The sequence below is a fragment of the Carlito syrichta genome, unplaced genomic scaffold (assembly GCF_000164805.1).
Source record: "Carlito syrichta isolate Samal-C Ts95f unplaced genomic scaffold, Tarsius_syrichta-2.0.1 Scaffold288910, whole genome shotgun sequence".
In the NCBI taxonomy this organism is placed as follows: domain Eukaryota; kingdom Metazoa; phylum Chordata; class Mammalia; order Primates; family Tarsiidae; genus Carlito; species Carlito syrichta.
In genome coordinates, this window is record NW_007233006.1 from 226,974 (window position 1) to 252,762 (window position 25,789).

General features: G+C 41.1%; 1 protein-coding gene across 3 annotated transcripts in view; it reads left to right on the forward strand.

Annotated features, from left to right (window-relative positions):
- Window positions 1–1,220: 1,220 nt before the first annotated feature.
- Window positions 1,221–25,789, forward strand: part of PTCD2 (pentatricopeptide repeat domain 2) — a 37,602-nt gene continuing 13,033 nt past the window's right edge. The window contains exons 1-6 of one of the 3 annotated variants that reach the window (XM_008053968.1): window positions 1,221–1,315; window positions 4,610–4,739; window positions 12,409–12,487; window positions 13,225–13,316; window positions 15,912–16,025; window positions 20,071–20,145. In XM_008053968.1, coding sequence (XP_008052159.1) covers window positions 12,454–12,487; window positions 13,225–13,316; window positions 15,912–16,025; window positions 20,071–20,145 — 315 coding nt within the window. In that variant the 5' untranslated portion in view covers window positions 1,221–1,315; window positions 4,610–4,739; window positions 12,409–12,453. Of the gene's footprint in view, window positions 1,316–4,609; window positions 4,740–9,498; window positions 9,617–12,408; window positions 12,488–13,224; window positions 13,317–15,911; window positions 16,026–20,070; window positions 20,146–25,789 lie in introns of all 3 variants that reach the window. The other 2 variants (XM_008053967.1, XM_021710420.1) reach the window with 2 other exon arrangements.

The following is a 25,789-nucleotide window of genomic DNA, read 5'->3' on the forward strand; positions in this document are numbered from 1 at the left end:
CTCGGCCCCTGAGCGAGGGAAGGGGTGGGAGAGAGGGGGTGGGCCTCCCTGGAGTAGTCCCCGCTCCTCGGTCCCTCGCGGGCGTGGAGGCCCCGGAGGCCCGGGGGTCCGGGATGCCCTGGTGCTGGAAGCCGAAGGCCGGTGGGGGTCTTGACCTCGGGGCAGTAGTAGTTTTTCGGATGGGGCGACGTTGCGCTCCGGGAACCCTCCTCCGCTCCTGGGTGTCCTTCTGCTGCAAGGTTTGGGAGCGGAGGTCTTCGATTTCCCAAGAGGGGCGTCTCACCTGTGCTCATAGTCCGAAAGGTTTTTTCAAACCTTTCCCTTATCGTCTTTATCGCACAGGGTTAAGCTTGAAAATGCTAGTGAGTGATGGAAAAAATAGTTAACGCTTTGTGACGGCATTTTTCAGAATGCAGGTTGCATACATCCACTCCCTTTCAGTGAGAAAGGTACCATTCCTTTCTCCATTTACGGTGAAGGAAGCAGCAAAACTCAGTAGTTTACTCAAGGCCAGAGGGAACGGGTAGCGGTGGGATTTGAACGTGACCAACAGTAGAGACCAACTTTTAACCACTTCGCAGGACTGCCTTTCCAAATAGCAGTTTGTATTGTTACCTTGTTATTCCAGCACACTGAACCCTGTCAGTGGGTGAGTCTTTGGCCAACTTTCACGGACAAACCAGGATCCGAAAGGATGTTGTTTCCCAAGTCTACGAAGCTGTGATCAGTGATTTCCGTGTATCTTAAGGATACCTAGAGGCAGATCTGAGCAGCCATAAACCCTCTCATTTCACAAATGACAAAACTGGGAGTTACAGCGGTCACATCCACTATACTCTGCACCATATGCTTCTCCCTAGATAAACCAAAACTAGATGTGCCTGTTTCGCATTTAAATGATAGCTATTAGTTGGTTTTTGTTTTAATGTCCTTGTTATCCCCTAACCAGATGGCTGATGCCTATTTGTACTTTAAATTCCAGTTTCCTGTCAACCAGTCCCCACACAGTTAATCACTAGCTCTTTTCACACACACAGATAAAACTTCTCTTAAAATTTACATTCTCTGCTAGTTCAGAGATGTTTTTTCCCACTTATCTGGATGGCTAATTTAAAATAGATGAAGATGAGACCAATTAATTAGAGACAGTCAAGCTCTATGTTATGGCCAACTTATAAAACAGTCAAAATGATTTTGCTTTTTCCTTTCTCTGATTTTTTAGCTAAAAGATACCTACTTTCAGATAATATTGTGAAATTAAAAGAATTTCAGCATAAGAAGGTGGCTGTTGCATATAATCTTCCTGGCACCAAAGGTAATAGAATCTATTTTGTTAATTCTTTCATCAATCTGTCATTCAGATTTTCTGTGTCTTTATTTCCACTCAGTCTCTCTTTCCAGGACCTTATTTTTTCTTGGTTTCCTAGTCTACCTTTGCATTCACCTTACATCTCACATTCTACTGCTAAAAAGCCTACACCTTTCCTCTCATCTCCTCTCATATGATCTTAGAGAAATACTAAAGCTAGTGCCGTGACTAGCCCCCTCTAGATCTGTGCCACTCAAAGTACAGGTCAAGGACCAGCAGCGTCAGCTGCTATTGGGTGGCCGATAGAAATGCAGATGGAAAGGCCCCAGATTATTTATATACAGTAAAGTTTAAGAGCTCCAGATGGCTGGCTTTCAAATATTTTTAGGTAACCCTCAGTGAAAAAGGAATTTTGTGTTGCATTTCCACGGTACAAGTATTTATATATATGAAATCAAATTAAATACAACCTACTATGTGTGATAATGCGTTGTAAAAAGTCAGTACGGTCAAAGATTTCTTTAAAAACAGGAGAAACTTAACTATCAAATCTGAGATTTGCTTTGGAGAAAAATTCCAGTGTGTTTGGGAAGTGTAGAGGAAACATCATTAACAAAGTATTGTTTATTGTTGAGCCTGGGCGATAGGCACTTGGTGGGGAGAGTCATTATATAGATCTCCCTATTCTTGGATATGTTTGAAAATTTTTGTTATAAAAAGCTAAAAACATGAGACCACCACCCTAGGCTCCATTTTCTTTCAGACTCTGAGAGATCTTGTTGCATATATTCATTCCCTCCCTTCTGCATACAGAGTTCTTCCTAGTACTAGAAACTTATTTATTGCGTGTGGGTGCATAAGTGGTCATGGATGTCATGGATGCTCCCTCTATGAACTAAGACTTTCCTGTCTTTGAATAACTCTCATTGTCCCTATTGACTGTTCCAGCTATGGACCCAGCTCTCCGTGAGCACCTGAGTAACACTTCTTGCCCCCATTCCCTCGGGTCCAGTCCTCCAGAAATCATTGTTGCCTTGTTGCTTCTCTAGTCATAATGCCACCTACAAGACAAGATGATAAACCTTAGGAGTTGGGGGGAGAGAGTGTATTTATCTCCAGTATAGTAGACTCAATCTAGATTTCACTCCAGTTCTTTTTTACCCCAGGTATTGTGGAGCTCTGTGAAGTTTGTAGTTAGGGATCCATGTCAGTGTCTAGTTGGTATTTCCAATTGTCGTAGACTTCACAAGGCCATGACAGTTATGCATATGTTCTGAAAGGCAGTTAATATTCGTATTATCAATCCATTGTCAGACTGCTGTTTGTAAAAGCCTGTCAAACTTTTAGGAACACACAGTTGTACTCTGTTGAACACCACACTATGGCCGTACTCACCCCCTGGCTTCCTAGCTCTCCTCTAAGGGACCCTACCCTTTCTGGAGTCCAGTGTGGTTTCTAGTTAATCTAGTCACGGCCCTTTCCTTTATACCTTTCACTCCCAGTTCTGTCCTGTTACTCATGTTACTCGTGCTCATGTTCCCATGCCTAGAATGCCCCTCTCCTCCGTTTCTCCAGCCCTGTTCTGCCCTTTTCTTCCTCGCCGCTACCCCTCCATTTCCACCAAACCTGGTTGGCTCTGAGTCATAATAGGTGTGGTCATAGGACTCTTCTGTCTGTTATGTTTATAGTCATTCACATGGCACCTCCTCTGTCACTGTTTTCAGGTAGCTTTGTGTAAATATGTCTTGTCTTTCTGAAGACACTTAAAGCTCTTTAAGGACTGGAACTATACCTTATCCTTGGTGTCTCCCACACAAAGAAGGATACTTCTGAGTATGGTTATATGATAATCACTTAAGTGATTGATTTGTTTTAAATCAAATGGTGATTGATTTGTTTTAAAACACAAGTTACATCTTTTGAGATTTTGGATTCTTAAGGTTTAAAAAGGATTAAGAGGTACAAGATGTAGTTATCTCCTTGAGATCGTTTAGATTGGAAATTGCTTAGAACTGTTCAACAGACTAAATCCTCTAGATCTAACAAGTGACAGAAGGAATGAAGACCATAATGTCTCGACTTACTGGCAGTTTTTGTATACTTTACATACATTGTCTTGGGTCACCCCGCGGGGTAGTGTCACCATCCTCACATTGAATATGAGGGATCAAGTTTCAGGCCAGGTTCTCCCCCGGAGCATGCAAGACGCCAAGCCTGGATTTCAACCCAGGTCCTTCCAGCTCTAAAACCTTCAACCATTATGCGGTTCTGCAGATAAGGACTGGAAGATTCACTGCATTATCTCAAACCTAGTGGGTCTCTCTTCTTGTAAATTGAGAACAGTGTCTGCCTCTGCTTTGAGCTCTTGCCTTTTTAATGCTACTCCTTTCAGCAGCATCTTTCAAAGCTCTGGGCCTTGGAACAAATCCTGCAGATATTTCTTGGCAGCTTTTGATACTGACAACAGTTCTTCCTTCTGGAAAGCAGATGCTTGCTGCCTCGCATCTCACCCCACATTTTGGTGAGAGTCCAGCCCCTTCCTGATGCCAGCAACAGTGCTTTTTTTTAGTGTTTGACTGTCCCCACAGTTAATCAGATGTGAAGACAGGGGTAGTAATAGATTGTGATGACCTTGAAATGATTCTGTCACTAAAGAGTGTTTGCTACTGTTTAGAGGACTGTCCCCCATCCCTGCCCATTACGTATTATAGTATTATGGCATGCTTTCAAACAACTGAGTGGAGAGACCAAGAGGAAGGACAGAAAGGTGAAGCTGAATCCAATGAAAGAAACATGAAGAATTCCTGAATCACACGGACAACCTTTGTGGATAAACCCACCTTCAACTCACCTTTTCTTTTTAGTGTTTCTGTTTGGTGCTCTGCCAATTGATGCTTTAGATAGCTGACTACATTTTCGTTCTTGTTCTCTATAGATTCAGTTATTTGGGTCAAGCCACTGGGATAGTAGTTCTCAAACTTTCGTATACCCAAGGGTCACCTAGGGAATAAAAAAATGCCTATCCTTGTACTCCTACCCCCAGAGATTCTGTTTTAGAGAGTCTGGAGTGGGCCTGGGTCTGTGCCATGCCCCTTGTGACACACATGCTTCACCTCATGGCCGTCTACTGACACTCGCTGCTCAAAGGAGATCAGCCAGTGATGGGAGCTGCGTGTCCATGAGCCCCTCGGTGTCCCTTTGCAGGGAGCAAGGTTCAGGCTTCCCCTTTCTCCTTGAGGCTAGATTCCTTACAATCTCAGTCAGCCTGAGTGATGGCCACCACACTGTGCTTTCTCCTAGAAACTTATTTTAGAAACTTGGAAGAAAAACTGACCCATAATAAACTCATCTTGAAGGAGGAGTTGAGAACCTTACTTCATTTGTGTGAATTCCGGGATGATATGGAGCTGGCTAAAAATGTCATTTACAGGTGAGACATTTCTTTAGAATTCAACCACCTTCATCTTTTCTTACTCTGTTCTTTTCCCTGAGCAGTCTCATCCATGATCACCTCTATACTGATGCCTTTCAGATCTCTTGTCTAAATTCCTCCCTTGAACTCCGGCATTTACATTTGTTCATTGAGCAAACACTTACTGGATTCCTACTATGCCAGGTGCTGAGGATGAGAAACAGATCATTTCAGAGTTTGTTCCTTTGGATCGAACAGTCAACCAAGGTCTTTATCTGGAAGTTTTTAGAAGGCTGCATCACGATTTACAGAAGAAACGTCCTGAGTTGTGCCAAACAGGTGGTTGGTTCTTCCACCATGACAGTGCTCCGGCTGAGCATCCAGCAGTTTTTGAGCAAAGACGGCATGACCCCCGTGCCCTACCCGCTCTTGGCCGTAGCAACTGTTTTTTAGTTTCCCTAGAAGAAAAAAGTCCTCAAAGGGATACATTTTGCCAGTGTGGAATGGCAGAAGAACTAAAAGGCATCAAAACTGACAAGTTTAAAAACTGTTTGGGGCAGTGGAAAAAGCATCTCAATAGGTGTGTTGCATCAAGCGGAGAGTACTTTGAAGGTTACCGAAGTTTGAACGTGTAAGCAAAAATACACAATTTTTTAATAAATAAGTTGTTTTGGGGTTCCTCCTTTGTATTTGGAGCCCCTTTTCCTGTTGCCTCTTCCTTCTTGGTATCTCTCCGCTCCAGCCCTCTCATCTCTGGTCCTGATACCAGTGTCCTAGTTCAGACGTCAGCGTCTCTCACTTGGATCACTGACAAGTCTCCCTCCTCCAGTCTTATGCCTGTTGGACCTTTCTGCTCCAATACTAGACTCTCCCTTAGCAGAGAAAACGGCCTGCTGCTGGGAAAACCAGCAAAGCTTTTTCTTACCAGGGAGCAGTGTAATATCACATCAGCAGGCTTCATTTCTGAAATTAAGTTTTCACCATTCTTTAAAGGTATATTTCTGTATTGTGAACCTGCACTTATACTGTGCGTTTACTTATTTATTTTGAGTTGGCATCTCACTCTGTTGCCCAGGCTGGAGTGCAGTGGCACAATCACACGGCGTGACCTCCTGGGCTTAGGATCCTTCAATGTCAGCCTCCTGAGTAGCTGGAATTGTAAGCTTATGCCACCATGCCTGGCTAATGTTTTTACTCTTTTTGTTAGAGACAGGGTCTTGCTATGTTGCCCAGGCTGGTCTCAAACTCCTGGGCTCAAGGGACTCCTGTCTTGGCCTCCCAAAGTGCTGGGGCTATGCGCATAATACAGGCCACCATGCCTGGCCTATATTGTACATTATAGAGAAATACAAGATAACCATATGGGGAATATTGGAAGATTATATACCAGAAGTTTACTATGGTTCTCTGGAAATTACAGATTGTATATTTTTTGCTTGTCTAAATGTCTGATTTCTCCAATTTGTCTATAGTAGACCTTATTAATTTTACAATATAAGAAAAATTTTTTTAAAGCAAAAGAAAAAATTATAAAACCCCTTGAAAATTTTAAAACACCAAAAATGTAGAAAGAAGAAATGTATCACAAACTCTGCAGTTTCAGTTGTTTGTTGCTGCATAACCAGCCACACCAGCGTGGCTCAAAACAATGACTTATTTCTCACAACTCTGTGGGTCAGGAATTAAGGCCCATCTCCACTGGGCAGTTCTTTGTTGGATCAGCTAAAGTCACTCCTTCCTCTGTAGTCAGCTGGCAGCCAGGCTGTGCTGCAAGGTCCCGAAGGCCTCTCTCGTGTCTCTGGCGCCTCGGTGCGCCTCCACAGGTCCCCTCGCTCTCGCTGGTATGCTTCCACTCATTTATCTACCTTGAACCGCACTAGCCCACGGAGCAAGTTGGAGCTGCCAAGCCTTGTAGAGAATTGGCAGGCTGCCTGCCCAGACCAAAGTCAAAGGGAAGGGAAGTGATCCACCCTGGGTAGGTGGATCAGCATGTATGTATAGCAGGACGGATGCTGGCAGTTGTCATTGGCTCATCTCGTACAACTGAGAAACCATTGTTAATATTTTTGTGTATTTTTTCACCGCTTTTTTTTTTTCCATGCAAAGATTTTGTGGTTCCAGTAGGTTTTCTTCTACATAGTTATAATTACTACTGATTATATAACAATATTTTCTAACTTTTAAGTCGATACTATAGCATAAATATTTTTCCTTGTTAACCATAGACTTAGGAATCATTTTAATGGCAATACGATATTTTAAGTTAGTATTTTAATTAACAGCACCCATATAGCTGGACATTTAAATTATTTCTAATTTTTCACCAGTATAAATAATGCCATGATGATCAACTCTCTGCATAAAACTTACTTTTTGTTTCCTTTTAGGGACCAGAGGTTATGAACTTTTTAAGACTTATCACTATAACTATCAGATTATTTCCCAGAAGGGTTATGATAGTTTACAGTTACACTGTATCAGCAAACTTAATTCTGTAATTCAGTTTCACAGAGTTAAACCATTTGAGACACTCTGGCCTGTTTTCCTCTCACTCTGTTTGCTACCCAAATCTAGATGTTTGCAAGAGTAGCAGAACAGGATAAAACTTCTGAACACTCTTTCTACCCTTAGTTTTATCATAAACATTCCAAGTATGACTTATAATTCCTTTACTGATGGTAATAACTCTACCCGGTTGCTGACCTTCCCCTCTCTACTTGTGGCCAGCTGGACTTTGGGCAGATGGGTAGATCCATAGGCCAGCCAACTTATTCTGTTCCTTCCTGAGTCCAGCAGCCCACGGCTGGGAATGAAGTCCAGAGCAGAAACATAAGCTATTTGTTCAGCCAAAAATGGAGAACAGCTTAATCCCTTTATAATGTTGATCAAATGCTGTTGTTTGGTTAATAGAGGGACTTTAGATCCACTTGCTTAAACATTACTTGTCCAGAAGGCAATTCATCATCTCATTGACTTTTATTAGTGTGAATAGCATTTAGAATGTGAACGTCAAATCCAAAAACTTTTATTTTTGTGTTCTTTTGCTTTTAATCTGGCACCAGGTTTCTCATAAGAATATTTACTGAAATACGTTGATTCAAAAAATGTTTTCCTTGGCATGCCTTACATTTTACACGAGCTAACATATATTGAGGATTTGCTGTTTGCCTGACATGTCGTCTCGTTTAGTATACACACACACACACACACACACACACACACACACACACACACATTCTTTGAGTTGGATTCTCTTCTCTCCATTTTACAGGCAAGGAAACTGAGGCACAGAGTGAATAATTTGCTCATGGTTACACAGTTTGTAAGTAGAAGAAAAGCTGGGATTTATATCATCAGTTTGAAATCAGAGTTTAAAAACTCTTAATCACTATACTATATTACTTTCTAATAATTTATTTTATAAGTGTTGTAATGAAGCAATGAATATTATGTAACTTCTGTAATTGGATCATGAAATATATCTTCAAAACTACGTGTCATTCTGTTTGGCAGTACATATGTTACGAATAGACTATCCATAATGTTACTCTGACTTTCCTCTGTGATTTTAGCTGATGGTATTAATGGAAAGTATTCTGTTTTGTAGTCAGAGCTTTTCTCCAAGATATACTAGACTTATTCATTATATGAATCATTCATTATGAATCTTCCTAAAACCTGGTTTACATGTAATCATGAGGTATTTCTTTTGTCACCAGATTGTCTGCTTGGTGTCTAAAGCAGAGAGAGTAGGTTATTGAAAGTAAATTTATGGCCGGGCGTGGTGGCTCAGCCTGTAATCCCAGCACTTTGGGAGGCTGAGGCGAGTGGATTGCCTGAGCCCACGGGTTCGAGACCTACCTGGGCAACTTGGCAAGACCTTGTCTCTACAATTAAAAAAAAAAAAAAATCAGCCAGGCGTGGTAGTGCACACCTGTAGTTCCGGCTACTTGGAAGGCTAAGGCGGAAGGATCGCCAGAGCCCAGCAGATCAAGACTGCAGTGACCGGGAGCATGCCACTGCACTCCAGTCTGGGCGACAGAGTGAGGAGTGAGACTCCAACTAAAAAAAAAAAAAAAGTAAATTTATACTCGTGATTTAAGTAGAAGAAAAGCTTCTGACTGGCAGACTGACTGCCTATAGAAATCTCAAGCCACATATAAGACATCGTTGTCTTTGAAATTAGCCTTTTCCTAAAACTTAAAAGTTCAGGACTTCATTTAACTTGTTTGACTAGGTGATCATAGCTTACACTGCCTCTCCACAAACTCACAAAGGGAGAGAGATTGCTGTCAGTTGTAAATGCATCTGTTGGTTGTCTGCCCTCTTGTGTGGGGATGTAGCCAGCTTTCAGGGGCACAAAACATCATCCCATCCCTCTCCTTTGTTCACTCCTGGGTGGGGTCCATTCTGATGGACTTGCAGAGGCAAGACGCCTGCTGTTTGCCAAGGGATGCTCAGACCCTTAGTCTCAGGGGGTTGTTACTAAATTTGGAGAATGACTACAGTGTCTGTTCTTCCTCCAGTTTATTTCACAGGATATGTCAGCCTCTAACAAGCCCTATTTGCATATTTGTTTGCTTAAATGCCTTGTATGATTCGGCATCCCAGATTTCCTCCGAATGTCTTCAGATCTCCACTTCACTCCCCAGACTGTGAGCGTACCTCATCCTTTGTTGTTGTGTCCCCAGCACCTAGCACGGTGCATGCCATGGTCTCTGTCTGTCCTTTTTGCTGTGTCCTACCTTTTGGCTCATTAAATCCTTTTGATTACCAGGTACCATGCAGAGAACAGAAATGTCACTTTGGGGGAATATAAGTTTGGACCACTTTTCATGAGGTTGTGTTACGAGTTGGATCTGGAGGAATTTGCATTGGAGCTCATCAAAGACCAGGTTACTGTTTTCTGATTGCTTTCTCTGTCAGTGTGATGGTATTTCTGGTGATATTAGGGAAGGCTTCTCTTTCCAAACATGTTATTCTTGAGTTAGATTTTCAGAGAGAGGCCCCTAGGCTGAATGAGCTCTTCCCTGCATTGTTAAAGTTTCCTTGGAGAGTTTGTGTGGGGTAGATCTCTACTGTTCTATAGACCAGGTACAGAAGAGGCGTAGGTACAGATGACAAGGAATCTACAGGGCAGACATCCGCTCTTTTCGGAGCATTCAGTGGTGAATGGTTTAAGACAGGCTGCCGTTTGAAGACTGGCATTCCTGCCCTTTTTCACTTGTGCTCCCTCTCAATTTTGTATTTGTATTTTCATTTCTGATTAAAGGTTATGTTTATAAAGTACTTTCCCATTTCGATATACTGTCATATATTCTGACTTTTTCTAAAAACAAAAATAGTTTTATTTGTTTCCCACAGTAACCCTGGTGAGGTAGATACTATTATTATTTCCGTATGAGGAGACTGGGATATAGAGACATTATAAATTTATACATGGTCAGAAACATTTGTTAAATTTTGAGGATTTGGGGGCTGGGGCTAGCCACCAGGTACATTTTAGTTATTTAGGAACCTAAAAACAAACTAAGTTGTTTTTCTGCCTCTCACTCTTTTTCATATCACATGTTCTCTGAGTATGGTGGAGCTGTAAACTCTAGGCTTATCCTTCTTTAAGGTCACCTGTGTATTAGAAAGATGACTATAATATATGAGTAAGCAGAGGAAAAGCAATTTCAGAGCAGTACAGATAGTTTTCTAAGAAAGAGAAGAAATACACATGTAATTACCTTTTAGTATATATGTATTTAGAATCTGGAAAGATATGTACTAAACACTACTTATCTTTAGGGAATAGAATTATTAGAAAGTCACACTTTTTTACTTTATACGTTTTTGTGTTGACTATTTTTTAATAAATATGTGTTAATATTGTAATTAAAAGAAAACAAAAGTTTCACTGTAATAAATCATAGCTGTTTGACAATAAAAATAAAAGAAAAATGAAGGTAAAGTTTTTTCTAAAACCTACTTGTATATGGAAAATTCATGTGTAATAAGTTATCTGGAGAAGAACGAACCAAATGAAAATAAGTGACATAAGGCCTAATCTTGCTTCTACCCTCACTTGTGTTCCCTGCTCAAAGCCCTGCAATGCTGCCAGTGTGGTAACCACTAGCCACATATGCTTATCAAGTCCTTGGACTGTGGCTAGTTCAAATTTTCATGTGCTGTAAGTGTAAAATATATGATGGATTTTAGATACTTGGCATAAAAAAGAAAATGCAGAGTATCTTAATAATTTTTTGTATTGATTACATGTTGAAATTATATTTCGGATATAATGAGTTAAATAGTTTAATCTATTTATTTCTACTTTATTTAATGAGGCTACTTGAAAATTTAGATTCATGTAAATAACTCCCACTGGTGACTTGAATACCTTTCCGTTAGGTGAGGCTGTCCTAGTGGCTTTCCGTAAGACTTAGAAGAAAACTCAGATCCCTGACCGTGACCTAGAGGGCTCTTTGTGCCATCTCCTCTCCTCCTACTCGCCCCTTGTCACTTTGCCGTAGACCTGCTTGTTCTTCCTCAGCTGTACCAAGCTCATGGTTTCTGATGGAACGCTGTGGGCCCTCATCCATGAGCCTCCCTTCTTGAACTCATTGGGTCTCAGAGCACCTTCCCTCACCACCTTCCAACTGTCTCCTCTATGTCTCTATCCTGCTTCCTTGTTCTACGTAGCCCTTACTGATACCTGAACTTCTCATTGTATTGTTTTAATGACTTGTTCATTGTCTTTCTCCCCCACCAGAATTTAAGCTCCACTGGATTATAAACCCTATGAGAGCTTGGGGCAGGGTATATGTCTTGTTTATTAATTCTTTATTCTCAGCACCTAGAACAGGGTCTGCGTAGTAGGCACTCCGCTGAGCAAGGCATTTAAGGACACATTTGGATATTATGTGTCACATTATCATAGCACTCAAAATGTTGAGAAGATGTAGGGGAGACGGTGGTCAAAGGATACACAAATTCAGTTAGTAGGAATAATTTCTACAGATCTATTCTACAGTATGATGCCTGTAGTTATTAATATCTTCAAAGAAAGTAGATTTTAAGTGTTCTCACCACAAAACATAAGTACGTGAGGTAATGCATATGTTAACTGGCTTGGCTTAGCCATTCTACAATGTATACATTGAGAAGATAACACATATGCTAAATATATACAATCTCTATTTTTTAATTAAAAAATAAATAATATACATACAAGTTGGGAAAAAACATTGAGAACCACTGTTTTAGTGAGTTATTTCAAAAAGTCATAATCAGTTCTGCAGCTCCTGTTTGCCAGTGCATGAGGGCCTCCTGCCTTAGTTCTCAGGTACATGGATCGTTGCCCTTTCCTGTCTGGAACTGGCCCCCAGGTTCCAGGACCACCCTGGAAGGTTGTGGGCTTGTTTCTTTTTCTCCTCAGCAAAGCAGAACCACATTTCCTAGAGGAATCTTTCAAGGCTTATGAATCGCAGAGGCCTCCCTATACCTCTTGCCTGTTGTTCAGTGCGCATTCTCAAAGGCATGAGAGCCAAAAGAGTGGGCCACATTTCAGCTTCTTTAAAAAACAAACCCTTGGTAGGCCAAATAAATAAAGTATGCAGGAAAATAAGACCTGGATAGATCAGATACTATGTAAGCACCCCCTTAGTAGCTTTAACCTAACGGTATTATTTTTCTTCATTAGCATCTGCGAGGTTTCTTCCCAGACTCTACATCGTTCAATATTTTGATGGATATGTTATTTATCAAAGGCAAATATAAAAGTAAGTACTGCAATTTATGTTTGCTAAAAAATTCTGTTGTCTTCACTGGTATAGAAATCAGGGGGGGAAATGGGTCATGCAAAAATTGTCCTTATATTCCTGATGACTGGCTGAATTTTGGAGACCTCATTTTCTTTTCTTTGTTGAGACAGGGTCTTACTCTGTTGCGCAGGCTGGAATGCAGTGGCACAGTCATAGCTCCTTGCAGCCTTGAACTCCTGGGCTCAAGAGATCCTCACACCTTAGCCTCCTGAGTAGCTGGGACTACAGGCACACGCCACTGTGCCCAGCTAGTGTTTAAATTTTTTGCAGAGATGGAGTCTCGCTATGTTGCCCAGGATGGTTTCAGAACTCCTGACCTCAAGCGATCCTCCTACCTCCGTCTTCTAGAGTACTGGGATTACAGATGTGAGCCACCACACCCAGCCTTGGGACCTCATTCTTGAAGTTTGAAAACATTACATTGCATGTCATGCTTTATTTAAACTAATCATTCCAAGTTTTACTTGTGCCAAAATCGTAACAGGCCTTAAAATATTAGTTCTTCTGTATGACCTGGTAATTTATTTTAACATTTAGCTAACCACTAAATGACTTAGAGAAATAGCTTTTATTATGCTGAAATACACTTCTCAGTAGGTGGTGTTGAAAAGATAAGAGCTTGGGAGACCAACAGTGAGGGAACTCTGACCTTGCTAGAACGCATTTAACACTGCTGGTCCACTCACTTTTGACAGGTGCTTTGGAAGTATTGATAGAGATGAAAAACCAAGATGTGAAGTTCACCAAAGATACTTATGTCCTTGCTTTTGCAATTTGCTACAAACTGGTAAGACTATTTCTGTTTAATTTTCAGAGCATTGTGGGTGGTGTCAGAGAGAGGATTTATGTTGCTCTACAAATAAAATTCAGTTCCTCTAAAGTCTGTTTTCCATCTGGCGCAATTATTTTAATTTTGAATGTATTTCTCTTTAGAAAACTCAAGTTACCCACATCAGTTTTATCATGGGAAAAGTAAGTTTATTATCTTTTCCCCTCCTCTGGTGATTGTGTAGATAGTGAGATCAGGAGGCAATATGTTGGTTTCAGGCTCTGCCTTAGAGCCATCTTGCATGCTGGCCTCCACCAGGTCCTTCTTCCTTGTTGCCCTCTTCTGTGGAAATCTTAATAAGTAGTAGGTTCAAGGACTATTTTGTCCTCATCTGTGAAGCTTTTTGTAATCACCAAAGTTGGAAGTGATGTTTATTTCCAAACATCCCCAATTGTGCTTTATTTGTGCCACCTACCTGGTGCTTCTAACATGGCCTGATGCTGTACTTAGTAGAGGCAGGTCACAATTTCCCCACTAGAGTGGAGCTTTGTGAGGCTTCTTTGTAGCCCTTATACAGTGCCTAATACCTTATAGGTCTTTAATAATGTATGTGGCATTAAAGTAAACTCTTTGAGGACAGACACCATGAATTGGAAGTCCTTATTACAGTATCAGGTTTATTTCTTATATGTAGAAACTATTTCTTCAATATTTATTGAATGAATGAATGATAACTGAAATGTGAAATGGCCAATGTTCAATGTATTACTGTAGTCATTTGTATTATTTAAACTTTGAAAACCTGGAAAACAAAACCTATTTATAGTGAAAACAAAGGAACAAAGCAAGGTAGCATGGACCATTGAAAAACTCCCCTAAAGAGCCTAGCACTACTGACTGGACAAGGTGGCTCATACCTGTAATCCTAGCATTTTGGAAGGTCAAGGCAGGAGCATCACTTGAAGCTAAGAGTTCAACCTTGGTAACAAAATAAGATTTCATCTCTACAAAAAATTTAAAAAATTATCTAGGCAAGGTGGTGCATGCCTATAATCCCAGCTACTTGGGAGACTGGGGTGGGAATATTGCTTGAGCCCAGGAATTTGAGGCTTTCTCAGCTTTCATCATTCCACTTCACCTCTAGCCTGGATAATACAACAAGACCCTGTCTCTTAAAAAAATAAAGTTTAACAATAACAGTTTTCCAAAACAAGGAGTCAGCTAGGTACAGTAGAAAGAAAACCAACTGGAAGTTGAGAAACACGGAGTCTAGTCTCAATTTTAGTATTAACTGGCTTATTTAATTTAGCTTTGAATGGATCACTTATCTCATTTGTAAAATGAGAGTGTTAAATTCAGGAGGCAGTAAACTTTGTATAAAAGGCCATATAGTAAATATTTTAGACTTTGGGGGCCACATATGTCTCTGCCACTTACGGTCTTTGCCACATAGTCTTTTATGTTTTTGTTTTTACAAGCCCTTAAAAATGTAAATCTAACCATTCTTAACTGCAGGCTGAATTTGGCCCTATGGTCATAGTTTGTTGGTTCCTGGGTTAGATAATCCTTTCCAGTCATACAGTTCTATGATTCTGGAAGGCCAACAAAACACACAGCATGAGAGCATCAGTTATGCAGCACTGTGATTTCCAGTTTTCTTGTCTGCTGTCCTCTCATCAAATTCAGACTTCATTTTGAGGATTTGGGTTGTGATTCATGTCATGACAGATAGACATAATGCACAGCTGCTGCTGTTCCCAAACCTCATCTACATACAATATCCACAAAGAAAGAGGGTTTGGTTTTTATCTTGCTGGTTTATGCGTCACTCACATTCCTAGACTTTTTTATTTTGAGAGACAGGGTCTTGTTGTGTCGCCCAGGCTGGAGTATAGTGTCCTGATCACGACTCACTGCAGCCTCAAGCTCCTGGACTCAAACATCCTCCTGCCTCAGCCTTCCAAATAGTTAGGCTACAGGTGCACGCCACCACACATGACTGATTTTTTAAATTTTATGTAGAAATGAGATCTTGCTATGTTTCCCAGGCCAGTTTCAGACTCCTAGGCTCAAGCAGTCCTCTTACCTTAGCCTCCCAAAGTGCTGGGAAATCAGATGTGAGCCACCATGCCTAGACTTTTTTAGGTTTTTGTTATCACAGGATTTTTTTGTAATTTATGTGCAAACCTAGTGTTCAATATTTGACTTATGTGGATATTTTCAGATTGGAAATTCCCCTGAGGAAAGGTTTCCTAGTGTTGTTGAGCCTTACTTTACATTTAATATAGTCACCGTAAAACCTTTATACTTTCCTACTATGGAGCCTGTGTCTAGTAACTAGCCTGCCTGCTCAGGTATATCAGCCTGTTGACTGATGAAAACTTCCCCAAGTCAGAAAATTGACAAAGAGCTTAAAAGCAAAGTTAATTTAGATTTGAGCTGCTAACATAACCTTGTCTATTTGTAAATTGTCTCTATATGGAGCTTCACCTTCTAAGTGACTTGAGATAGGCTTTGAGAAATTCTTACAAAAGGAAATCTGAAATACTGAGCACTATTAATCATTTTATTTAAAAAAAAAAAAAGGTTTATGATAATCCTGTCTCCTCACAGAATAGCCCTGAATCTTTCAAAATCTGTACTACATTGAGAGAAGAAGCCCTAATAAAAGGAGAAGTTCTTTCCAGGAGAGCATCCTGTTTTGCTGTGGCTTTAGCTCTGAATCAGGTAAGGCTCTGGTATGCCCAAGTCACTTGGGCGCGGCAGGACTTTACTCCTTCCTTTTTTTTTTTTGCTTGTATTTTTTTCCTTCTGACTGCATCGTGAAGAAGAAATATCCATAGAGACCAGTGCCTTTGTTGCCTTGGCAATCTACATCTATACCTATGCCTGCAAAGAATGGTTTCATTTACAGTTGAGGACCTAGCACATATTTATACTTAGAAGGGATCGGCCAAGATCCAGTGGAAAATCAGGGAAGGAAGCCGCAGTCTGAGAGAAATTTCTCAGATGATTTAAAATGAAAATGGCAAATGATCAGCTTACCTTGTAACATTCTCAGAGAGCAGTTTAATGCTCTCCAGAACTGAATTTGCCTCTGATGAATGAGGAGCCCTGGGTCAGCCCATCGTAGATGTGGGGCCCATCATATATTTCCTAGTTGGACTCCACTATTACTTGGATAAGGCTTCAGTGATCATTTAGCCTCCTCCTCACCGGACAGGTGGCAGCAGCTGAGACTCAGAAAGAAGAGAGGACTTCCCTGAGGTCAACCTCAGTGAAGAATTAGAACTGAAACACTGGAACATCCCCTCTCTCAAAGAGCCCCTCCTTTAAAATCCTATTCCAAGGCTTTTACAAATATGAAATACTTCACATATTTTCTGTGTAGTAACAGGAAATTTTATAGCAGAAAAATAGTAACCAAACCAGATTATTTACCCAGCTGGCAAAATATAACTGGAGAACTCTTGTTTATCGTTACATTGGACATCAAAGGCGGGCTCGGTGGCTCAGCCTGTAATCCCTCTCCTTTGGGAGGCTGAGGGTGAGTGGATTGCCTGAGCCTGCAGGTTCGAGACCCGCCTGGGCAGCGAGACCTCATCTCTACAATAAATCAAAAAATCAGCCGGGCATGGTAGCGCATGCCTCTAATTCTGGCTACTCGGAAGGCTGAGGCAGAAGGATTGCCGGAGCCCAGCAGGTCGAGGCTGCGGTGGCCGGGAGCGGCCACTGCACTCCAGTCTGGGCGACAGAGTGAGACTCCAACTCAAAAAAAAAAAAAAAAAAAAAAAGTTGGACATCAAAGTAAGTATGAGGGAACATGAGTTTCATATATGGCTGGGAAAAGTCACTGAAGGACAAAGACTTGAGAGGATACACATTTACCAGGCTTCCACTGGACCATGATCGTTTCATTAAGTTTCTAAGCTTCCCTTTCTGTCCAAAGGAATTGTTCTGTTCTATCAATCATGAGCTGAGCGAGATGAATTAAATTCTCTTCTAAGGCATGTGTTTCTATTTCTTTTTATAACTCCTGTAGTTTTTCCTTTACTCATGTGTAAGTTATAATATTTGGTGTACAAATAATATCATTGTGTCATCATTGTGAATCTCTCACCGTTGCATTATAAAATGCCATTCCTGGTCATGCTTAATGCTTTTGCCCTTAATCCAATGTTCTACTAATACCTTCATCACTGTTTTTGTTTGTTTCTTTGTTTCAACCAGGTTTACATTTGCCTGATATACAGCTTTTCCTTTCCTTTTTTTTTGAATTGTTTTGTCTTAGGTGTGTCTCTTCTACACTGCATAAATTTCATCTTTACTTTATAATATGATGCTAATCTTTCAGTATAACTCATTTATATTCATGTGATATATATTTGCTCTTGGGTCTCATTCTATTAGACACTTTCTGTTTTTATAACTTTTAAACTATTTTATGCCATGTGATTATTTTTTATGATTTGTATTTTTACTACAGTGGTTGCTTTAAAGTCATAACTTTATTTGACTTTCTCCCTTTAATTTATTTGACACACGTACTGATACCCTAATATAAATTTCCCCTCTTATTTTCTTCCTCCTATACCACCCAATTTTAGTTGATATGTTACTTTCATAGTGTTCCCTTTTCTATTAAATATATTTGATTTGTCAACTTTGGATGATATCTCTCACCTGCAGGTAACAAAGATAAGGAAATGGGAGTACTTTCTCTACCTCTTATCTTTTTACCTTTTCTCTCTAACTTTTGTTAGTATTATAATTTCTTCATTGTCCAGATGGATAACATCTATACTCTATAACGATGTTTCCCACATTTATTTTAGTTAAATGGGTTCGTTGTTAACTGCTAGTTGTTTTTCCAGTCTTTATTAAACTGAAGTGTCTTCTAGTATTTATCCTCTGAATTTTTGATATTTATAATTATTTTATTAGCCTTTTTGTACTTGAACTACAGTTTGGCTAGATTTACAATTTTGAAGTGACAGCTGGTTTTTTTGAGGATTTTGTAGGCATTGCTCTTCTGTCTTCTGGTATGGAATATTGCTTTGAAGAAATCTGAGACTTGCCTGATTTTTTTCTACTTCTGCTTGATGTGATTAGTTCATTTTTCTCATTTCTGCCTTCTGTATTCTTGGAAACATTTTTCTGTTAGGGATATCTTTATGTGCCAGGTATTTTCCTGTGTTGTTTTACTGTGCTCCTTTCCTCCTTTTTCTTTATTTTATTTATTTATTTGAGTTGGGTCTCACTTTGTTGCCCAGGCTGGAAGTGGAAGGATCATGGCTTACCGCAATCTCGACCTCCTGGGCTCATTTGATTCTCCTGCTTCAGTCTCCCAAGTAGCTGGGACACAGGTGCCTGTCACCACGCTTGGCCAATTTTTAAAATTTTTTTTGTGGAAACGAGTTCTTGCTATGTTGCCTAGGCTGGTCTTGAACTTCTGAGCTCAAGCGATCCTCTTGCCTCGGCCTCTCAGAGTGCTGAGATTACAGGCATGAGCTACCACACTCAGCTTTTCCTCCTTTTTAAAATATTGTCTTTGTGGGGATCCTGTGGTGATTCTTTTTAAATTATTTATCATTGAAAAATGTGAGTTTCTCCTAAACCAGCTATCTGCAGAATATCCTATCAGCGAGAGAGATTGAGAGACAGGCCCCAGAGCCCCGTCCTAGACTAGTGAGACTTTTCTTTATTGAACTCAGAGTTTTGCCTACAAGTATACGCAGGCTTTTAGTTCTTCTCACCAGTGAGAATAGACATTGAGGTGGTTTTCATGAAGTCTCTTCTCTGCTGCTGCTGTAGGGACATGCTGCTTCCTGCAAATATGGCTTATCTTTGGAAATCCTTACTCGGCCTCACCTCTGTGCCCACAAGGATCCTTTGCAATCTTTCTGAATTGTTTTGTCTTAGAGTGTCACTTCTACACTGCATAAATTTGAACTTCTCTCTGTAATAGGATGCTAGTTGTTCTCTCTGTAATAGGATACTAATGTAACCCACTTACATTAATATTATATATATTTGATCTAGGGTCTCATTCTGTTTGACACTTCTTGTTTTTATAACATTGAAATTATCTTATGCCATGTGATTTTTTTCTTATGGTTTGTATTTTTGCCCCAGTGGTTATTCTAAAATCATAACTTATCTGATTTTCTTCCTATAATTTCTTTGACATACCTATTAATTCACTAATAGGATCAAGAATCCTGGGGAGTTTCCTTACTATTCCTGCACTCTGGTCTCATCATTGTAAACAGGAGGTTAGGTTTTGCTTTAGGTTGTGCCCTTACCTCTGAGAACTGTGTTTTTGTGAACTCTTTCTGTGAAGCAGCTCTCCCTCCGACTGCTTTCTCCTAAACCCGCAAAGGCTCCATCTTCAGTGCCTCTAGCAGCGTATCTATCTCTGCTGTGATTTGAGGTTTCTGTGTTCTAATTATGTATGTCAAAGATGGGCTTTTTATTGTTTTCCCATTATGTTTTTCTTTCAAAGCTGATTCCAGTGGGAGAAGAGGAAATGCCAAATTTATGCTTCTAGGCAGGTTGCACTTAGGTTGCTAAAACACTTAATATGCCACTGGATGAAGCATTTTATGGAATGTTTATTCTTTTTTTGAATGTTTATTCTTGAATACCAAAACTTTTTTTTGGTAGACTTCAAAAACCCTGGGGCCCTAAGAATAGAAATATTCTTCCTTCTTTAAATGATTTTTGTGATAGCAGTAAGATTTGGGGTATGATTTGTTTTTCTTCCTTCCAGAACCAGGTGGCAAAAGCTATGTCCATTTTTTCCCAAATCATGAATCCAGAAAGCATAACCTGCAGTAATCTAAATGTAAGTGACGTTATGGTTTAAGGTAAGCCTTGAAATGTCATAAAATGATGTCTGATTTTTTTGGCTGTCTCCAATGCCTTGCTCTCCCAAAGTCTTGTTCATATCAAATGAACAGTCATGTAGTGAGCTCCTCTCTGTGAAAACTAACCATTGCTTCCAGGAGTTTGCAAGTAGGCGGGAAAGGTAGGTGGGTGCAGATAGGAGACATGGCTGCACGTGAGGCTGAAACGCGACCAAGGAGGCTGTCGGTGCAGAGAGAGGAAGGGAAGGGAGACAGACCCCTGGTCTCTTTCCTGGGCCTTGAGAGAAGCCTGGTGCTGACGGCATCCCATCGGTGGCGCCTGACTCATGACACTGTGGCAAGCAATGGACTGATGCACCTGCAGCGCCTAAACTCGTGGCTGGCGCATGGCAAGCGTGCGACAAGTGTTGACCGTTCCTGTTCTTAGTCGTGTTGCTGCCTTGCCGCGGCCCATCTGCCCCATGCTTATCTGAGCCACCGGGGTCCCTTGTTTGGTGCCTTGTTGGCCCCAAAGGGGCTGCACTCACACCACCAAGATATGCAGAATCTTAGTCCCTAAAACGGAGAGCAAAGAAAAAGCCAGAGAGGTCTCACAGACTCACAAGACTCATTCAGCAGTACGGCTCCCAGCACATCCTTTACCACTCCCAGTGTCTGGGCAATGAGCCACCTAAACCTTCCTGGACCAATAAAAAAAAAAAGACTGTCTTATTATGAAGGACACCATAGCCCCCGCTAGCCCACCCCTGTTAAGACCTTGTTTGTGTCCTGAGACCATTTGTGCTGTGGGGGGTTGCGAAAGAAAAGCCCCTCATTTTCAGGCGCTTGCAGATCTGAACCAGTCCAGGGGTTGAGATAAAACATTTTCAAAATACACAAATATGTAAACAACAGTATGGCACGAACTAGAACAACATCACCACCGGTGGAGTATTCCAAGACGAGGGAACAAAGGGAGACGGGGCTGGCCAGCAGGAACAAACTAAGAAAACCTTAGGGAGAAGGATGTTCGGTTGAGCGGTGTTCTGGGGGAGGACAGGGCTGTGGGGTTGGAGGGAGGGGAGGTAAAGGGAGATCTGTGTTGGGAGCGTGATCTTGGCGAGGCGACTCTTTAAAAGAATATGAGCTGCCACCTGTAACCACCTCTTACTAGTTCTGCATCCTTGGGGAGGTGGAGTTGCCTCGGTGGACCCCAGTTTCCTTTTTTCCAAAACAATAATAGTAATAGCTTCTATCCTTTTGTTGTGAGGATTGAAATCATGCATATGAAGTAGTTAGCACAGTATCTGGCAGGCAGGCAGTGTCCAGTGAATGTTTACTAATACTAGTAGTATCTGTTTGGCAGGAGTTAAATATAAAGGAATATTTATTCGTAACAAATCCTAGAACCCAATGAAGAGGAATTAGGCATAACTCTGAGCTTCTGAAAGAGAATAGTAACACTTGATGAGTTTCAGTTCTGCCTACAGTAGTTATCCTCAAATGCCACCCCCACACCAGTGCCCAGACGACTTTCCAGAGAAGGAATAGATAAGCCTTTATGGTAAACTTCGGAGAACAAGGTCAGGCAGAAAGTCTGAGATTAGAATACCTTATATTGGACCTCGCGTTTACTTTCAAAGTGCTTTCACGTGAAAGAAAGATGAGCCTGAAGAACCAGAAAGATAGAGGCAGTGATAACAGAGAACCTGAAAAAAAGAGATGGGGTTGGAAGGGAAGAGACTAAATACTAGAAGAGTATCCACAAAGAGACTTTGCAGTTTATAGAGGGCATGAGCCTGGAGGGGAGATGAATGCATCTCAGAGCTTTCCATTCTGAACCCACCTGTAAATACCTGGTAATGGGTCTGATAGGAACTTATGAATTCCAGAAGAAAAGGAAGGAAGAGGACTCAGAAATGAGTTTGTCCGGCATTAATGGTGAGGCGGAGGAAGCATCAGAAAAGACTGGGAAGGACTAGCAGCTGTGTAGAAATCCAGGCAAACTGAGGCACCTTACCTGTCATAGCTGCTGTAGATAGCCCCTGTTCAGGCTGGGGACCAAAGCGGAAACCATAGGTCTGAGCAGGTGTGTCAGCCTGAAGAGATCACAGGCGGGTCTGTGAGGCTGAGGCTGACAAAGGTCCAGGTCCAGCAGTGCAGAGCATTTGAGCCAGTGATACCAGCAAGCCAAACAGACTGGGAGGCCCAGTCTTCCAGCAGGCACCATACATCTTTGATCATCTTCTCTGTTTCCTACCAGATGTGGGCAGCTCTGGTGTCCTAGTATATTAGCCACTTCTGAGATAGAGAGTGGCCTTCAGATGTCTCATCTATTGTGATGGGATGGGACAGGATAGAACTGCTGAGATTAGCAAAAGATTCTTCCACTAAAGCCAAAGCTGTTCAGGTAGGAAAGAAAGACAGGAGAGCAGGGGAAGAGGTGTTTTATGTGGATCATTGGTGGCTTTTCCTAGAGTTGAAGTAAGGTTGGGGAGATGGATAAGAATTGGTGGTGAGAAATTGAAGAGAGAAAGATGGGCAGCATTTTAATTTAATTTAGCTAAGGTACCATGTAGGTGCTTTATATTCATGAGTTCATTTAACACAACTTGTCACAACAGTATTTCTCCATGTTATAGATGAGGAAAATGGCGATTCAAAGGTACGTGAACTACTTAAGTCCTCTCCCAATTGATTAAATACCAGAGTCAGGGTTTTTACACCGGTAACTGGCTGCGAAACCTAGTGTTTCCCCACCACTCCAGAGCTACAGAGATGAGAAGGGTGTGCTTCTTTTAGCCAAGAGTGGACTAGCGACTTCTCCTGAATAATGAAAAGAACACAGGACTGGATGTCAAAAAATGTGATACTCCATTAGTGCATGTCATCCACCCCCCACAGATTTGGCGTTCTTACCTTTCAGTCCCGGCCTGTCTCTTACATCTGTTAAACGAATCTAGTCTTGACTCTGTTTCAAATGGAAAAGTGCTTTGGTAGAGTTAATCGGAGCCTGTTGAGCGCGAGGCTGTCCATTCCCTGTAGGAGGGCTGTGCTGAGCGTGCAGGAGAGAGTGTGTCTGGCGCCAGACAGCAGGAACAGCTCCTCTTCCCTGAGAGCTGGAAGGGAAAGTCAGCCTGTAGACACGGTGGGATGGGCATGTTTCAGGCAAGGACTCTGCAAGGAACCTCGAGTTGATCTTGAATGGGAATAGTCCTCTCCATGAACTGTGCAACAGAATCATTCTCTGTCAGGAAACTTAAAGATAGTTTTATTGTTTAAGAATTCTCAGAAAATTCTTCCAGATGTTCAGTCTAAATTTCTCGTGTTGTGGTGTTTCTTCTTCCTAAGGGACAAAGAAAAAAGGGCTGGTTGCCGTTCTCAGGCTTTGTAATCTTTCAGATTCTGGGCATCTGTTATTAGAGTACACTTTTAAAATGACTTAATGGACCGTGGCTTCTCCGAGGCTGAGTCATCTACTTGTACTCCTTGAAGGCAATTTGTTAATTGTTGAGAAACGGAAGTCTGACAAGTAGGCTGAGGAGAGTCTGTTCAGTCAGCATTAGCAAAAATAAATGAACCCTTTGTTCCTGGTCTTCTTTAAAAATTGATGCCTTGTACTAAAATCTTTTGCCCCTGACAGTTGAAATATGACTTACCTAGTTTTCTCCCTAATCTAATTTTTTTTTAATCAGGATTATTCCTGCCTCCGATTGACCAAGGGCCTGGTTTCCTATTTTCTCAGTTCATACTTAATGCATACTGAATTGACTTAGCAGATCTCATCAAATATGCATGTTGACTCTAACCTTTCAGTCTGAAACCCCTCAGTCTCAAACATAACCTCTCTTTAACAATGCTGCCCAATATCAAAGGATTAATTTTCACATCCAGGTATGTCTGAGAGTAGCAGAGACCAACAAAGGGTAACTTTCCATTGATTCTGTTTGAATTCTAATTATTTTTCTAGAAATCTGGCATGTCTCCAAATGCAGATCCATTTTAGAATTGAATTTTCCTTGGAAGAGCATTGACAAGTGTTCTTGCTGCTTTTATCATTTGTTAACATAGGAGAATGTTTTAATGCTCTTTTCTCCTACCCACTAAAGTTCTAGCTTATACTGGAAAGTCTCCTAGGCTGCATAGGCAGAAAAGGAGACAGGACTCATTTCTCATAAATTCCTTTGTGGCAGCATTTTACCCATATGTATAAGTTAAGAAGTGCATTTGGTGGGGAGCAATGTAGGATTTTTTTAAAAAAAGAGCAGTCCTTTACAAATTAGAGGCTCTTTGTACTTTGCCATTTTAAGCTTGTGATTTCTTCCATTATACCCCTGTTCTAGCAAGAAGTAAGAAAAATGAGAGAAGACAAAAAAGTTGGTCCCTTTAAAAGATACTTTCCCAAATGTCCCATCCAACAACTTGTACTTGTATGCTACAGGCCAGAACTTAATCCCATGGCCACACCTAATCGCAAAGAATCCTGAGAAATATAGTCTTTGACTTCATACATGACAACGATTAAAGTTAGGGAATTCTATTATCAGAAAAGAAAGGGAGAATGGATATTGGATAGAAAACTAGCAACCTCTACCGCACTGTGATATTCTTCAAATACAGCAAACTTAAAAAGAAAATAAAAGAAACAAGAAATGTAAATTTCTGCATGCTCAGGGCTTTTGTTCCCTTTTTTGGTCAAAGGTGTCCAGTAACTTGTCATCTTTCCTGAGGCATTAGAGGGGCAGGGATGTGCTCCTTAAATAGTATTTCTTATTAAAATTTCTCCTGTTCCTTGCTAATTCAGTCTCCATAGTCTCTTGTTTGAAATCTATAGGCCAGTCTGTAATCCCAGCACTTTGGGAGGCCAAGGTGAGGGGATTGCCTGAGCCCACTGGTTCGAGAACAGCCTGGGCAACTTGGTGAGACCTCATCTCTACAGTAAATCAAAAAGTTAGCCGAGCATGCTAGCGTGCTCCCATAGTTCTGGCTACTTGGAAGGCTAAGGCAGAAGGATCGCTGGAGCCCAGCAAGTCGACGCTGGAGCGTGTCACTGCACTCCAGCCTGGGCGATGGAGTGAGACTCCAAGTCAAAAAAAAAAAAAAAGAAAGAAAGAAATCTATAAGATTAAAGCAATGTTCAGTACCCTACTTTAATTTTCTTTAATTTTGCCCTGAAACTTTGGTTTGAGACAAGCCCATAGCTTTAGACTTTCTTTTGCCTTTCATCAGTAACTACCTCATGTGTATTGCTTTTCGTGTGTATTTTAAGATAGAGAACCTTATTCTTGAAATCCCTACTGAGTCAGAGATAGTTCCTAGAGTCAGGAAGAGAATATGGGAAAACTTAAGAAGAAACATAGAAATCTTCTAGGAGTACATCATTTCCAGCATAGGACTGTAGGCCGTTTGTCTTTGTAAATCGTTAAGGGACCCACACTTTTCTTCTTGTTCATTATTTCTGAGGATTGGCTGGGTGCCTGGCACTGGAGAAACAGCCTTGAACAAGGTAGACTTGTCCTTGCTCTTGGAAGGACAAGTCACTGCCAACAAAACTAGGATCGATTCTTATTTTATTTATTTATTTATTTATTTATTTTGAGTTGGAGTCTCACTCTGTCGCCCAGACCGGAGGGCAGTGGCCGG